The sequence below is a fragment of the Haematobia irritans genome, chromosome 1, assembly GCF_050003625.1.
Source record: "Haematobia irritans isolate KBUSLIRL chromosome 1, ASM5000362v1, whole genome shotgun sequence".
NCBI lineage: Eukaryota > Metazoa > Arthropoda > Insecta > Diptera > Muscidae > Haematobia > Haematobia irritans.
This window is the reverse complement of record NC_134397.1, coordinates 15,284,134-15,300,116: the sequence shown is the minus strand read 5'-3', so window position 1 is coordinate 15,300,116 and position 15,983 is coordinate 15,284,134. Positions and strand designations below refer to the sequence as shown.

Sequence of the window (15,983 nt, the reverse complement as noted above, 5' to 3'; positions counted from 1 at the left end):
TGACAAAAATTTGCTATAGAAATAATATTTTGCAAAATAAGATATTTTTGTTTGGTAGTTTTTTGGTAAAATTTTCTATACATTTTGTTAAATTATTTTTGGTTCGATTGGCAACTGTGACCGTAACATGTTTCCTAATATTTCAAAACATACATGGATACATTTCCAGATTTTTTCTGCTATAATTTTCTCTTAATACTCTATGTTTTTTATTTCGGCTCGCCCGAATCTAATTCCGTTTCTTAGCTTTTATTTTATTTACTAGAAAGCTTTTTAAACCCAACCAAGGATTCTGATACTTTTGTAACTAAAATTTTGATTTAAATAATAAAATATAAATATATAATTAAAACAAATACTAAATAAACATAATATATAAACAAATACTGTAATGGGAATTTTTGCTAAAAGTAAAATATTTATAAAATACAACAGCATAAAAATTTAACTAAAACGTAAAACTAAAAAAACTCAAAAAAATTGTAAAATCCAAAAAAAAAATAAATGAAACAAAAGCAGCATCCAGCAAAAAACATTAATGGAATATTATAATTTAGTTTTTAAGGTGGAATGAAAAAAAAACTACAAAAAAAATATTCGAAAATAATATATAAAAACAATTATACATAATTAATGACTTAATAAAAAAATAATTGAAACGTTTGATTAAGTATTTTAGTGTTAATTATACAATTTGCAAAAAAAAAAAAATAAAAAAACAAAATAAAATAAAAAAAAATTACTAAAAAATTTACAACACAAAAAATCTACAATTGCAAGAGAAATAAAATAAATTCCAAAAACTTAACAACAGCAATCTGTTACAAACAACAAGAGAACAACAATTAAATTTAATAATATTAGCATCAACCACAACAACAGCAAATATACTATATAGCATCATAATGACGATGAGATTTTGTCATTATTATTATGATTACATCTACATACATTAACATTACATGCGCATACAGTATATATATATTCTCGATAATAATGACGACAATGACGAGAGAGATATTGATGATGATATGCCGAAGTGCAACGATCATTTCGGTAACACAAACAAAAAAAAAAACAAATGAATAAAGTTTTAAAACAACAATATTTGTAAAAAGTATTAACGATGTACATTGTGTTTTATTTTTTGGGTATGCTTGGAAAATATTTGTACACTCAAAGAAATTGTGTTAGTATGCCTAGCACGAAAATCAGCAAAATCATCCAGCAATTATCAGTAACTAGAAGCTATCGTAACATAATAAAAGCAATATGTGTACAAAAATATGTCTAAAAAATGTAGAAAAATATTCCTCTTCAAATAGGAGGTACTCGACAAATTTCTATAGAAATAAAATGTTGACAAAATTTGTCCAAGAAATAAGATTTTGACGAAATTTTCTATAGAAATAAAATGTCGACAAACTTTTCTATAGACATAAAATGCTGACAAAATTTCCTCTAGAAATAAAATGTTGACAAATTTTTCTATATGAACAAAATTTTGACAAAATTTTCTATATAAATAAAATTTTGACAAAATTTTCTATATAAATAAAATTTTGACAAAATTTTCTATATAAATAAAATTTTGATAAAATTTTCTATATAAATAAAATTTTGACAAAATTTTCTATATAAATAAAATTTTGACAAATTTTTCTATAGGAACAACATTTTGACGAAATTATCTATAGAAATAAAATTTTGACAAAATTTTCTATAGAAATAAAATTTTGACAAAATTTTCTATAGAAATAAAATTTGGACAAAATTTTCTATAGAAATAAAATTTTGACAAAATTTTCTATAGAAATAAAAATTTGACAAAATTCTCTATAGAAATAAAATTTTGACAAAATGTTCTATAGACATAAAATTATGACAAAATTTTACGTAGAAATAAAATGTTGACAAAATTTTCTGTAGAAATAAAATTTTAACAATATTGTCTATGGAAATAAAACTTTGACAAAATTTTCTATAGAAATAAAATATTGACAAAATTTTCTATAGAAATAAAATTCTAACAAAATTTTCTATAGAAATAAAATGTTGACAAAATTTTCTATAGAAATAAAATTTTGACAAAATTTTCTATATAAATAAAATTTTGACAAAATTTTCTATAGAAATAAATTTATGACAAAATTTTCTGTAGAAATAAAATTTTGACAAAATTTTCTATAGAAATAAAATTTTGACAAAATTTTCAATAGAAATAAATTTGTGACAAAATTTTCTGTAGAAATAAAGTTTTGACAAAATTTTCTATAGAAATAAAATTTTGACAAAATTTTCTATAGAAAAAAAAATTTACAAAATTTTCTATAGAAATAAAATTTTGACAAAATTTTCTATGGAAATAAAATATTGACAAAATTTTCTATAGAAATAAAATTCTAACAAAATTCTCTATGGAAATAAAATTTTGACAAAATTTTCTATAGAAATAAAATTTTGACAAAATTATCTATAGAAATAAAATTTTGACAAAATTTTCTATAGAAATAAAATTTTGAAAAAATTTTCTAAAGAAAAAAAATTTTACAAAATTTTCTATAGAAATAAAATTTTGACAAAATTTTCTATGGAAATAAAATATTGACAAAATTTTCTATAGAAATAAAATATTGACAAAATTTTCTATAGAAATAAAATTTTGACAAAATGTTCTATAGAAATAAAATTATGACAAAATTTTCTGTAGAAATAAAGTTTTGACAAAATTTTCTGTAGAAATAAAGTTTTGACAAAATTTTCTATAGAAATAAAATTTTGACAAAATTCTCTATAGAAATAAAATTTTGACAAAATGTTCTATAGAAATGAAATTATGACAAAATTTTCTATAGAAATAAATTTATGACAAAATTTTCTGTAGAAATAAAATTTTGACAAAATTTTCTATAGAAATAAAATTTTGACAAAATTTTCTGCAGAAATAAAATTTTAACAATATTGTCTATGGAAATAAAATTTTGACAAAATTTTCTATGGAAATAAAATATTGACAAAATGTTCTATAGGAATAAAATTCTAACAAAATCTTCTATAGAAATAAAATTTTGACAAAATTTCCTATAGAAATAAAATTTTAACAAAATTTTTTATAGATATAAAATTTTAACAAAATTTTTTTATAGAAATAAAATTTTGACAAAATTTTCTATAGAAATATAATTTTGACAAAATTTTCTATAGAAATAAAACCTTAACAAAATTTTCTGTAGAAATAAAATTTTGACAAAATTTTCTATAGCAATAAAATTTTGACAAACAGCAACTAAAACTAGTCAGTTTTTATTGGTCAAAGATCTGAAGATTTTTCACATAAAAATAGTTGATGATATTCGGTAAGTTACGTACGAAATTTATCGCTTGGACTGGACAAGGTATTATATACAGTCCCTTCGGTTATACCCAAAAAAATTGTTATTCATAACAGTACAAATGTTTGCCAAAACAGCACTTTTTGACTGTTGAACAACGGAAAACAGACAATGTGGTTGTTTCAACAAACATCAAATATTGCTGAATTAGCAAACAGGTTTGCTAAAAATATTTGAAAAACATCTCTGCTGAAATATCACACTGCAATAGTTGAAATAGCTGATATTTTGAAACAAAAATAAGGCTTTTGTAGATCACCAGCAATATAATATACACCCAAAGAAATTTGTTAGTAGGGAGCCTCCGTGGTGCAATGATAAGCATGCTCGCCTTGCATATACAGGGTCGTGGGTTCGAACCCAGTTTCGACCAAACACCAAAAAGTTTTTTAGCGGTGGATTATCCCAACACAGTAATTCTGGTGACATTTCTGAGGGTTTCAAAACTTCTCTAAGTGGTTTCACTGCAACGTGGAACGCCGTTCGGACTCGGCTATAAAAAAAGAGGTCTCTTGTCATTGAGCTTAACATAGAATCGGACAGCACTCAGTGATAAGAGAGAAGTTCACCACTGTGGTATCACAATGGACTGAATAATCTAAGTGAGCCTGAAATATCGGGCTGCCACTATACCTAACCTAGTAGGGATTTTCAAATCATATATCAAAGGATATCTTTTATATTTATAAAAACATATTTTATTTAGAAATATATTTACAAATGTTCATAGGGAGTAAATATTTTTTTTTTTTTTTTTAGAAAAATACCACATTTCTAAATTTTGAGATAAGAATAAGAATGCAAATTAAAAATACATTAAATACATTCATTAAGAAATTTTAACAATAACTTGGTTTTGGAAGAGGTTAATGGCGATGATGATGATATAAAAACTAGATCACCACAATCTATGATAAGGCTGGATATGCGCATATGATTATCATTCAATATCGAATCGAGCATAACCCTTAAAACGTATCGAATTGGTTTTTTGCGGCAAGAAACGTAGACTGTTCGATGCCAATGAACCGGATGCAGCTGAATGGGGTACAACAGCTGGTCGTGCAATTGTAAAGGTGTCCTCCAAACTTACGGTATTCGCGCGATTTGTACTCTGTAATAAAAAGGAAATAAATATTTTTTTTGTTTTGTAATAAAAAATATTAAAAAACTTAGGATAGAATTAATTTAAACGTCATTATGAAGTAGAAGCGGAAAATATAATTTCAAGAATTAAGAAAAGCCAAATCTTGTCTGGTTTTAGTGTAATCGAGCTTTCATCAAACAGTGACTGCTTGTAAAGAATTTATTTTGGCAAAATTTTCTAGAAATAAAATTTTGCAAAAAATTTCTATAGTAATACAATTTTGACACAATTTTCTATAGAAATAAAATTTTGAAAAAAAATTCTATAGAAATAAAATGTTGACAAAATTTTCTCTAGAAATAAAATTTTGCAAAAATTTTCTATAGAAATAAAATTTTGACAAAGTTTTATATAGAAATAAAATTTTGCAAAAATTTTCTATAGAAATAAAATTTTGACAAAGTTTTATGTAGAAATACAATTTTGCAATAATGTTCTATTAAAATAAAGTTTTGCAAATATTTTCTATAGAAATAAAATTTCGCAAAAATTTTCTATAGAAATAAAATTTTGCAAAAAATTTTCTACAGAAATAAAATCTTGATAAAAAATTCTAAAGAAATAAAATTTTGCAAAAATTTTCAATAGAAATAAAATTTTGCAAAAAATTTCTATAGTAATACAATGTTGACACAATTTTCTATAGAAATAAAATTTTGAAGAAAATTTTCTATAGAAATAAAATTTTGACAAAATTTTCTCTAGAAATAAAATTTTGCAAACATTTTCTATAGAAATAAAATTTTGACTATGTTTTATATAGAAATACAATTTTGGCAAAATTTTCTATAGAAATAAAATTTCGACAAAGTTTTATATAGAAATACAATTTTGCAATAATGTTCTATAAAAATAAAGTTTTGCAAATATTTTCTATAGAAATAAAATTTTGCAAAAATTTTCATTAGAAATAAAATTTTGACAAAATATTCTATAGAAATAAAATGTTGCGAAAATTTCCTATAAAAATAAAATTTTGATATTTTTTTAACTAATTATTTTTTAATTTTTTTCGGTGTAGTTATCGGGCTCTCTAAGTAAATTAGAGACAAACTAAGTAATTGGTCAGTACTATGACCAATAATTATCACCAAAAAGGAATTCGAAGAGTGGGGAGGATACTATGAGACTTCATATGACATAAAAAATAATTATGACACGAATAAAACAAAACAAAAAAAAAGCGGACATGAAAAACTCCAGCAAATGCGTACACACACACACACACAAAGAGAAATTACTAACCCATCTTTCTAAATCACAAAATGTTATAGTGTAATTTATACTTGTAGATGGAGTTGTTAGTAGAGTCCTGCTTCTGTTCATGCTACTACCAGCTCTACTTCCGTTTTTTGGTCCTGCCCTTCCTTCTCTAGAAGTTTTAGTTGACGCTGGATTACTGGTGTTGTTGTTGTTAATGTTGCTACTTTGGTTGACTACTAAAGAGGTCATTCTCATGTGTAGGCCTCTATTGGTGGAGAAAAGTATGGGTGTATTACGTTTCAATGGCAATAACGATGACGGTGGCAATGTAGATGTCGATGAAGAAATTGTTCTGGCCGAGGCTGATGATGAGGAAACTCGTCCTACTCCTTCTCCACCCACACCTTCATAATCATTTTCATGTGGCGGCAAAGATTTATTTATGGTCTCACTAAAAGAAACCCGATTTGAAAGTCTTAGCCCGGTTCTGGATTTACCTCCAATCGATGTCGTCGCCGGCAAATTAATTTCATCGTTGGACATTATGTCTTAAGATACTATATAAGAGGAAGGATATCGATAGCGAATGCAGTTTTAGGGTCTTTGATAACATTTATGTTGAATTAAAAATTCTAACGAATCGAACAGACAAATAATAGGATTAGTAGCTGGTTATAGGTTTGATGTCAATTCAAGATTTTTTTTAACAAAGTATGAATTTTCCGGCCGCTTTTATTTTCTCGCCTGATTATTGATTTTTTTCTTCTTTTTTTGGACTGGAATCTATAGTTTGTTAGAATTGTACTTATTTAATTTTATTATTATTGTTTTATATTTCAATAAATATAATTTTTTATTATCACTGTTTGGGTATTTGAAATATCCCTATATATCTTTACAGATTTTTCCAATTATTTTTTAACTCTTCTTCTTAGAAGTACACTTTTTGTCCTGTCTAGCTTGGTTGTTAGTTACACTTACTAAATTCTATTTCTAGCAATTTTCTGGTTAGTTTGGACAGCTGTTTGCTTTGCTTTTTGTGTTAGCTATCCTATGATGAGGTGGTATATACAGTAACTCACTAAGTTGGTGACATTCAAACTGTATAATAGTTTAGCTTGAAAAATATTTAATATTATTTATTTTTTCTATAGAAATAAAATTTTGACAAAATTCTCTATAGAAATAAAATTTTGACAAAATTTTCTATAGAAATAAAATTTTTACAAAATTTTCTATAGAAATAAAATTTTGACAAAATTTTCCATAGAAATACAATATTGACAAAATTTTCTATAGAAATAAAATTTTGACAAAATTTTCCATAGAAATACAATTTTGACAATATTTTCTATAAATATAAAATTTTCCGAAAATTTTCTATAGAAATAAAATTTTGACAAAATTTTCTATAGAAATAAAATGTTTTCAAATTTTTACAAAATTTTGACAAATAGAAATAAAATTTTGACCAGATTTTCTATAGAAATAAAATTTTGACAAAATTTTCCATAGAAATAAAATTTTAACAAAATTTTACATAGAAATAAAATTTTGACATAATTTTTATATAGAAATAAAATTTTGCAAAAATTTTCTATAGAAATAAAATTATGCAAAAATTTTCTATAGAAATAAAATTTTGCAAGAATTTTCTATAGAAATAAAATTTTGACAAAATTTTCTATAGAAATAAAATTTTGACAAAATTTTCTATAGAAATAAAATTTTGACAAAATTTTCTATAGAAATAAAATTTTGACAAAATTTTCTATAGAAATAAAATTTTGACAAAATTTTCTATAGAAATAAAATTTTGACAAAATTTTCTATACACCCAAAGGAATTTGTTAGTAGGGACAGCAGTAAAGTCTGCTAAACCAGCAGAAAGTCTGCTGAAAAAGGGACAGCAGTCACTGTTTGCTGAAATAGCAAACATTTCCTGCTATTTTTTAAGCTCGATTACACTAAAACCTGTTTTATTTTGGCAAAATGTCAACATAGGAGCTATTCTAACAGAATTAACACAATAATTTATGAATATCTATAGTATTTGACCAAAAATCTGAATATTTATCGAATTGAGGCATAACAGCAAACAAAATGTTTGCTGATCGTATTTAGGAGCTTGTAAGTATATTACAGAGCAAAAATATACCAAAAACTACTTTTGGTTCTTAATTAATATGAAAATTTTATAACCTAAAAATTTGTATAAATTGTTGTTCATTAGGCCCTGAAGTACAAAAATATAACAGCAGACATCGACTGCTGTTTTTAGCAGACTTTTTTCTATGAGTGTAGAAATAAAATTTTGACATAATTTTCTATAGGAATAAAATGTTGACAAAATTTTCTATATAAATAAAATTTTGACAAAATTTTCTATAGAAATAAAATTTTGCAAAAATTTTCTATAGAAATAAAATTTTGCAAAAATTTTCTATAGAAATAAAATTTTGACAAAATTCTCTATAGAAATAAAATTTTGACAAAATTTTCTATAGAAATGAAATGTTGACAAAATTTTCTATAAATTCTATATTTGGAAAAGTTTTAATTTCGTGTGAGATTCTCCTTTTTGTAAAAGTATTAACTTAAATAAACTTTTAAAATAAAATGATTGAAACATTTCTTTCGAAGAAAAAACATATTTTTTTTTATTTATTTATTTATTTCGTCTACCCAAAACATTTTGATCAAAAACTTCAAAATAGAATTTTTTAGTAGATGTTTTAGTAAAAAAATAAATTTTCTAAAAATTTTGGTAGAATATTTTTGGCACGAGTTGCAACCGTGCTACTGAGCCGAACAAGCCATTGATGTCAATCCGTGTGCCTGTCCATGTATTCATTGTTCGACAGATATTCTTTTTCAAATAATTCCTGCCTCAATCGTTGATGAAAGGTGACTTTAATTCATCGTTGACGAAAATTATTGTTTTTTGTTATGAAGATATTATGGAGTTAGTTCGTATATTCTATGTGAATTTTAAGGGTGGTTTCATTCTTTATCCCTCTCATACGTATGAAAACACCTGTGTATGAATTCGCCAAGGTAAATATATTTCATGCTTTCTTGATGAAGTAATGTGTAATAGAAACAAATATCAAACCCATGAGCATATATAGTATGGTTACAAACCATCTGTTGGGATTTAAAAAATATTTAATATTTTTTAACATATCAAGTATTTCGCAGGTCAAGAGCATACATACAACGGACGGAATTTTTTTTTTTTAAATAGGCTGGGTAAGTTTTTGGATAAAAGATTATGAAAATTATTAAAAAAAAAGACTATGGAACAACCAGGGTGAGGTAAACTTTATACATCGAAATTTCCAGAACGAAACGAGCGAACCATATTTGTGCTACATCGACTCGGTACAATTTACAAATTTCTTTGGTGGCTTGAGTGCCATTTATATCTTTTGGCAAATTTGAACACATACCAAAAAACCACTGTTTCGACCAAATCAGCTTTCAAAATGCTTTTCCTAAAGTAAGCCGCATTTATTTTAATTCGAAGAAATTGAATGGGTATCGGCCATCCATCTAGAGATGGAAATTATTTTAGGTGGCCATCCTTGTCTCTTACTTGGTTAAGCAAACAAGATAGATTTGGAAGTTAGCGAAACTTTTTTGGACAGAGAAAAATGTTTGGAAATTGGCACGATCGTGCCAGCGCAGCTGTTTCGAGTCTAACTTTTTTCATGTGCCTTTTGGTATAAGGATTTATCATACAAAAGCCGGTTATTATTATCCACCCACTAGTACCATACTATTTCGCTTGAACTATATCATAAATATATATTTGTTATATAAACTTAGGTCCATAATTGGACAAGATTTGATCAAAAATATGATCGTCGTCACATATATTTTTGCACTTCTTATTTTTGTGTTAGTGGAAAAAACGAACATAGTTCTCGCCTTATGGTGGAAAAGGTAATATTTACTAAAAATCAGCGATCACTAAAAAATCGACTTTCGATGGACTTGGAGAATTATAAAGAAAATTTTCGGTACGATAATGAAGGCCAATAACCCGATTTTGGATAAGATCAAGAGTCGATTTAAAAAATCATGAAAGGCCGATATGAGGCCAATTGTAAAATCATGGGAGGACGAATTTTACTGTGAGAAATAAATGAAATGAAATTTCAATACAGTCGAAGCTCGGTTTTACGAACGATATATTGTCTGGCCCATTCGTTACTTAGAAAAATTCGTTAAATCGAATTGGAATATTAAAAATTAACTTTTATTGAAAATCGTAGTTTTTATTAACATATGAGAAAAAAATTCATACACATTTGGCAAAATTTAAGTACTACAGAGGCACTTAGCCTAAATAAATCCTCTGTAGTACTTTAAATAATCCTTAAAAAGTGTTGAATTTGTATATCTAGGTTAGGTTAGGTTGAATGTGTGCTCTAACTTCTTAGATGAATTACATAATTTGTTTCTAGTCATTCATACCAGGGAGTAGTCCTATACCGGTACTGGGGTAGATCTATTTCCCGTAGCGAAGCTACTACTCTATCTAACCTATTTTTACCTGGCCATTGAATATGTGTTTCCAAACATTTGATGGGTTCTAAATATCTTGGGAATGCCGTACTTTGTGGATATTTCCGAAGGACTTAAACCATTCTCCCAACCAAACCATTCTCAAATATTGCTGATTTTTTGTTGTTAATTGTGTTGAGATTAAAAGCGTTTTCGTTAAATCGAACGTAAATTTTGCTCAACCCTTCGTTATTTAGAATACTCAATGCTAGGAATTTGGACATGGGTTAAATTGGAATTTCGCTAAATAGGATATTCGTTAAAGAGAGCTTCGACTTTATTTCGAAAATTCAGCTTAAATTTTTGACGAAAAATTATAGATGGACTTTTGGTCAAGTGTCCATAAGATATTGGGCCAGGTGTCAGAAACAACATCAGTAGTGTATCTGTGTATGCCCTAACGATTGATAGATCGTTGACCAATAACGCGATTGATAGACTTACTATTAGCGTATCTAGACAATTTTAGCTAGGGTGGCTATAGGTTCCTATCTATGATGCAGTAACAGCCTGTATCTGTATGTCGAACGAGCTCTATCGATCGACTAAAATACATAGAAACAGCTGATTTTTGTTTATAAATTCAGCTGTTTGTTTCCATTTCAGTCTATCGATAGAGCTCGTTCGACATACCGAAACAGGCTGTAAAATTATATAGTGGATAATCGTAAAAAGGTTTTCCTCTTTATCGTTATATCGTTAATATAAGTACATAAAAGTTAGCAAAAAAACTTAAAAAAATCCCTCACAGTTAACACTCGAAGAAGATATTTTCACTTTTTTTAATTTTATTTTTAAACATATTTCTAAAATTATGTTGTCACTTTGTTTTCTATAGATACCATTGTGAATTCTATTTCTATAGAAAAGCATTTCAGGTTTTCACTTCCACAGAACAGAATATACTTTTAATTACAAATTGAAATCGATTATATTATGCCGAATTACTATTCAGTGAAGCCATTAAAAATTCCATTTTATTGAGAAAACTTTTGCCTTCAATTTTTTCAAAGCGTACCTGTGAAAAAGACAATTCGTTAGTTTAGGGATCAATAAGTACAACTATAGCAACGTCTTACCTCCTTGAAATGTCCCCCTAAATTTTCCCAAAATTTCTCTGGCACCAAGGGATTTGGAAAGAATTCTTGTCGAGGACTTTTCGCTATATACACTTTTACATCCATCTGTGATTGTGTGCAACGTATTTGTACCGCTATCATCCGATCACTGTTAGGAGATGATAATAGGCAGGAACTAGCGTTTCCCAGAGGTTCAACTTTTCCTATACCCAAATGATTACTATTCGAAAGAACTTGCCATGCCATACATCGGGCTAGATTAAGAAGGCATGATATTTGATGGGAGTTTATTTGACATAGAATCAAATCACGTAATTCTTGAGGTTCATATGACAAGTGCATAACTCGACCGTCCCGGCAAATAGCCTTCAAAGACCTCTCGCGAACATGAATTACCAAAGATGTACGGTTAATTGTATCATATCTGAAAGAAATAAAGAAACATGGCATTATATCTTAGATTCGACCTAGTCATCTTTGTTTCCCCATACCCATGCGTAACAATGTTAATTTTAACACAAGACATTGTGGGACTGGTCATTGCATTCCAATGTGAAACAATCTGTGGATCTTTAACATCCCGTGCCAAAGTATCCAATACATATTGTGTACGTTTTCTCATAAATATATGCTGTGCCTGGGCTATAATTTGTTCCAAAATTGTTTGCGACTTTGTCATTTCTACTAAACTCTGACGATCAGCTGCCATTGGACCAGCCAACATTCTTTTCTTACTGGGGCCCAAAGGACCACTAGCGGGATGCGGGAATGGATGATGAGAATTTTTGTGGTGCACCTCTCTTAAAAGTTGATGTAATGAGTGCTCCAAAACATGATCGTGATCATGGTCGTTTACCGGCGTTGGTTGACTGCTATCTACCGAGGTTGAATGACACAAGGAGATGATCAGTTGTATGCCAGGCAAAAGTGTAGCCCGTATTTGATTGCCTATCACAACATGAGGTATTGGGGCCTGTAACTGAATTGCCTCCCTGGCCAATTGGCTGAATAGCTCCTTGCAGAAAAGAACATTTTGGGCATCCTCTATGGTTTTTTGCCAAACCCCACCCTGTTGTGTTGTATTTGGGCCATGACCCATTAAATTCACTGTCGCCGTACAGAGGTCTTCTTGATCCTTTTGTGTTATTACCTTAAAGTATGCAACTCCCTGTAGCTCTGCGGGAACTATGACTCTCAGTGAAGAATTGTTTTTGGGAGAGGGATTTTGTAAACCATTGTTGGCACCGGACGTTGTTGATGAGGTGGATGCCGCAGCATCATCTTCAACGATATCTTCCGCTTTAGTAACTTCAAAAGTACCACTCATACCATATTTGGAACCTGCCGTTCTATAGCTTAAGTCTCCAATAATGGCATTATTATTTTTCTTTAAACGCCAGTTTTGTCTGAGCCGCAGTAATTCAATGTGAAAATCAGAAACATTGCGATTTCTTTGCTCTGTATGGGTATTTTTTAGACGTTCAGCTCCACTTAATAAAATCTGAGCTGCTTGGTTCAAGGCCTTCTTACGGCTGTACACCTGTACTATGGGTTTAGTCTCATCACCATCGGGATCTTGAACAGGATCCAACACCAAATACCGTTTGTCTTTTGCAATTGCCAACACATCCGAGAGAACACACACCTCTGTGAGAGCATCGTTAAGTTTATTTCTTACAGAGTCCCAAGGCCATAAACTTGGTTGAAATTGTGCATCCTTATCAGGTTCATCTCCAGCGGCCTTTTCTTCTTTTTTTAAATCCTCCAGGGAGGTCTTACTAAAATCTATACGTGCTGCACATTTGGTTAATGTTTCCGATAATGTTGGTGGCCTAAAATAAATTACCATTGTAGAAAAGCAGTGCCGGTTGCTATTTGGTGTGGCATACTTACGTTTCATATATTTCTGTACCATCATAAGCTATCTCTTGGATTTTACTCTCACAGGTGGTTTCCACAGAAACATTCACAGAATTTGTGAAATTCATTGTGCTCTATATTCTCACCAGATTTAAATAAACTTTTGCGAATATGAACACAAAAATTAAAATAAATAAAATACCGAGCAACTATTTTCCATTGATCGAATGCTTCGCTTTAATCAATCACCATGATGTGTATTTAAAAGTTTTCATTCACAATAGAACGTGTATATAAGTGATGAGAAATTTCGGTACTGAGGCTCGGTACGCTTATTCGGAATAATCAGTATCTATGCGATATTACAGTTTTGATATGCATGTTAAATTTAAACCTACTCCCCGTACACCATTTACTTGACTATTTTATTCAAAACAACAAAAACCTTAAATCTAAAACATTGCACTAAATTTCACAACCATACAGAGATTAAATATATAGATACATAAAAAAACAAATGTCTATATTTAAGATTGTTGCATTTTTCTCCCATTGGAAATACAGGACATACAATATTATTATTTCTCCTAAAGGCTGGTATGTACTTCTAATGAAATTTCCACTACCCATAAGAAATGCATACCATACTTGCTAATGAAAATTTCGTGACGCTTTGTTATCGATTGTTTACATTTTGCTCCCATAACAAATGTATAGCAAAACTGTATTATTGGCATGCAACAGGAATTTTCGCAAGAGGTACATAACCGAACAAATTTTGATTTTAAAACACGAACTTTATACCCACCTTTAGTAAATTTTAGCGAAATTTTTTAATTTACGACTCAATGTGAAAAACATCCATTTGAGTAATTGCAACTTGAAGGTACGTTGTACAGTTTTACCATCACTGTTAAGAATTGTTATTATCCACACTTTTGATTGGATCCGGTTCAAAACCGGTTAAACAACAAATTAGAGATGTCACTAACATAAATGACAATTGGCTGTTTAGATTTGGGTAATTCTTGCCATTCGTCAATAGTGAACTATTAAATTATTAATGTAATCTATTTCCACAATGGGATCTAAAAGAAAAAACATCGAAGATGAGTTGTCACGTTTTGAAGCGGAAATATCTAAACCTGCTACAACGAATACTAGGAACCTATTTGTTCCCAATCAAGTCAGACCAATAATAGCGGCAAACACTTACAACCAACAGAAAATACAGCAGGCGCAACTTCCTACAAGTATAACTACTGCAACAACAGCTCCCGCAGTTGTAGCGCCACCTAGGATATCTTCAGTCCCTGCACCACCAATACCCCCACCAGCGTTTATGCCCACGTTTGTACCAACACAAATAACCAAATCGGCAGCACCCGTACCAGCTGTAACAACTCCCGTAGTTCTTTCGAGTGCTCCAAAACTTTATGTTAGCCGACAGTCGGTTAGTGTTCCTACGGTGCCAGCACCCATCGACATTAACGCCATACAATTTGATGTAACACAAAAACTAAAAAAGTTGAAAGCAGAGAAATCTGGTCCTAACCCAATAGCGGAGGAGGCTATTAAAGCGGCAAAAGCTTCATCGGCTCTTCAATCGTTCCAGGTCACGGAAAAGAAGAAAAAAGATCGCAAAACTGTACGCATTGCAGGCGGTCAAGTATGGGAGGACACATCATTGGCCGATTGGCCAGATGATGATTTCCGAATATTTTGCGGTGATTTGGGAAATGATGTCAACGATGAGGTATTGACACGAACCTTTAACAAATATCCCTCGTTTCAAAGGGCTCGAGTTATTCGCGACAAGCGTACTGGCAAAAGTAAGGGATTTGGTTTTGTCAGCTTCCGTGAGCCTCAAGATTTTATAAAGGCAATGAAGGAAATGGATGGGCGCTATGTCGGTAGCCGCCCCATTAAATTACGTAAAAGTACTTGGAGACAACGTAGTTTGGATGTTGTGAAGAAAAAAGAAAAGGAAAAGCAATTGCTTCTACAAGCTATGATGAATGGTTAATGGATTGAATATTTAAGTAATTTTGGTGAGTTCTTTTGGACACAAATTCGACTACCAAACTTTAAATTAGAAAATCTATTCAGGACAATTATATGGAATTTTTCTAAGAAAATTGTATTTTAGGATAAAAATAAAGCTTTCGAATCAAAATGGTACATGTATTTTAATATATTTGTTATAGAAAGTTGATCTGCAAAAAAAAACTTTTGTTGACACATAAAACGTGTAAACATCGATTTGCACGTACTGACTTGAATGCACAGTCAATCTATTTGAAATGTTAATATTCGTATACGAAAATACGAAACTTCTCAGAATACCCGCGTTTCCAGACAAAGCATTTGTGGGCTCTCTTATGTCCAGTGTTGACTTCTTCAGCGTACATAAAGACAAATAAGGCAAGAGAATTTGCCGGTAATAGCATATTTTAAGATCTGCATAGATAGGTACAGTTAATCCTCTCTAGGCAATGACGCACTCTTGTCTTACATACATGTGTAACGTCCATTTTATAATCGAGACTAAGCTTCGCACTATACAGTGTGGGACATATCTGTAGTCATTAAAACCGGCCGCAGTCCCATTGTGGGGTAGTGGTGAAGCTCCAAACACAGGATAATTGGCTATGCTAACCGATCTCATTGAAATTTTGCACAATGAAATCCACACGTTTTTCCTTAAATGTGCAAAATATTAGCTCTTCC

The 15,983-nt window shown here is 29.5% G+C and overlaps 3 protein-coding genes across 3 annotated transcripts; 1 reads left to right on the top strand and 2 right to left on the bottom strand.

The window, feature by feature from the left end:
- Nucleotides 1-4,073: 4,073 nt before the first annotated feature.
- LOC142237634 (uncharacterized) lies at nucleotides 4,074-6,734 on the bottom strand. Its single transcript, XM_075309015.1, has 2 exons — nucleotides 5,785-6,734; nucleotides 4,074-4,506 (listed from the first exon to the last, which is right to left on the bottom strand). Exons 1-2 carry the CDS (start codon nucleotides 6,283-6,285, stop codon nucleotides 4,333-4,335), a joined length of 675 nt encoding a protein of 224 aa, XP_075165130.1. The 5' UTR covers nucleotides 6,286-6,734; the 3' UTR covers nucleotides 4,074-4,332.
- Nucleotides 6,735-11,059: 4,325 nt separating this feature from the next.
- Nucleotides 11,060-13,513, bottom strand: MED17 (mediator complex subunit 17). The gene is made up of 4 exons (XM_075289350.1): nucleotides 13,287-13,513; nucleotides 11,885-13,225; nucleotides 11,394-11,817; nucleotides 11,060-11,332 (listed from the first exon to the last, which is right to left on the bottom strand). The coding sequence occupies exons 1-4, from the start codon at nucleotides 13,379-13,381 to the stop codon at nucleotides 11,249-11,251; spliced, it is 1,944 nt and encodes a 647-aa protein (XP_075145465.1). The 5' UTR covers nucleotides 13,382-13,513; the 3' UTR covers nucleotides 11,060-11,248.
- A 720-nt stretch (nucleotides 13,514-14,233) lies between these two features.
- LOC142220296 (uncharacterized) lies at nucleotides 14,234-15,429 on the top strand. The gene has a single exon (XM_075289349.1). The coding sequence runs from the start codon at nucleotides 14,335-14,337 to the stop codon at nucleotides 15,277-15,279; it is 945 nt and encodes a 314-aa protein (XP_075145464.1). The 5' UTR covers nucleotides 14,234-14,334; the 3' UTR covers nucleotides 15,280-15,429.
- Nucleotides 15,430-15,983: the final 554 nt, after the last annotated feature.

Bases quoted from the DNA above. Each gene is read 5' to 3' on its own strand.
- LOC142237634 (XM_075309015.1), bottom strand. From the start codon at position 6,285: ATGTCCAACGATGAAATTAATTTGCCGGCGACGACATCGATTGGAGGT. The intron at 4,507-5,784 runs GTTAGTAATTTC...TTTTTATTACAG, and splicing joins TTTGTGATTTAGAAAGATGG to AGTACAAATCGCGCGAATAC.
- MED17 (XM_075289350.1), bottom strand. From the start codon at position 13,381: ATGAATTTCACAAATTCTGTGAATGTTTCTGTGGAAACCACCTGTGAG. The intron at 13,226-13,286 runs GTAAGTATGCCA...AATTTATTTTAG, and splicing joins GGTACAGAAATATATGAAAC to GCCACCAACATTATCGGAAA. The intron at 11,818-11,884 runs GTATGGGGAAAC...TATTTCTTTCAG, and splicing joins ATTAACATTGTTACGCATGG to ATATGATACAATTAACCGTA.
- LOC142220296 (XM_075289349.1), top strand. From the start codon at position 14,335: ATGGGATCTAAAAGAAAAAACATCGAAGATGAGTTGTCACGTTTTGAA.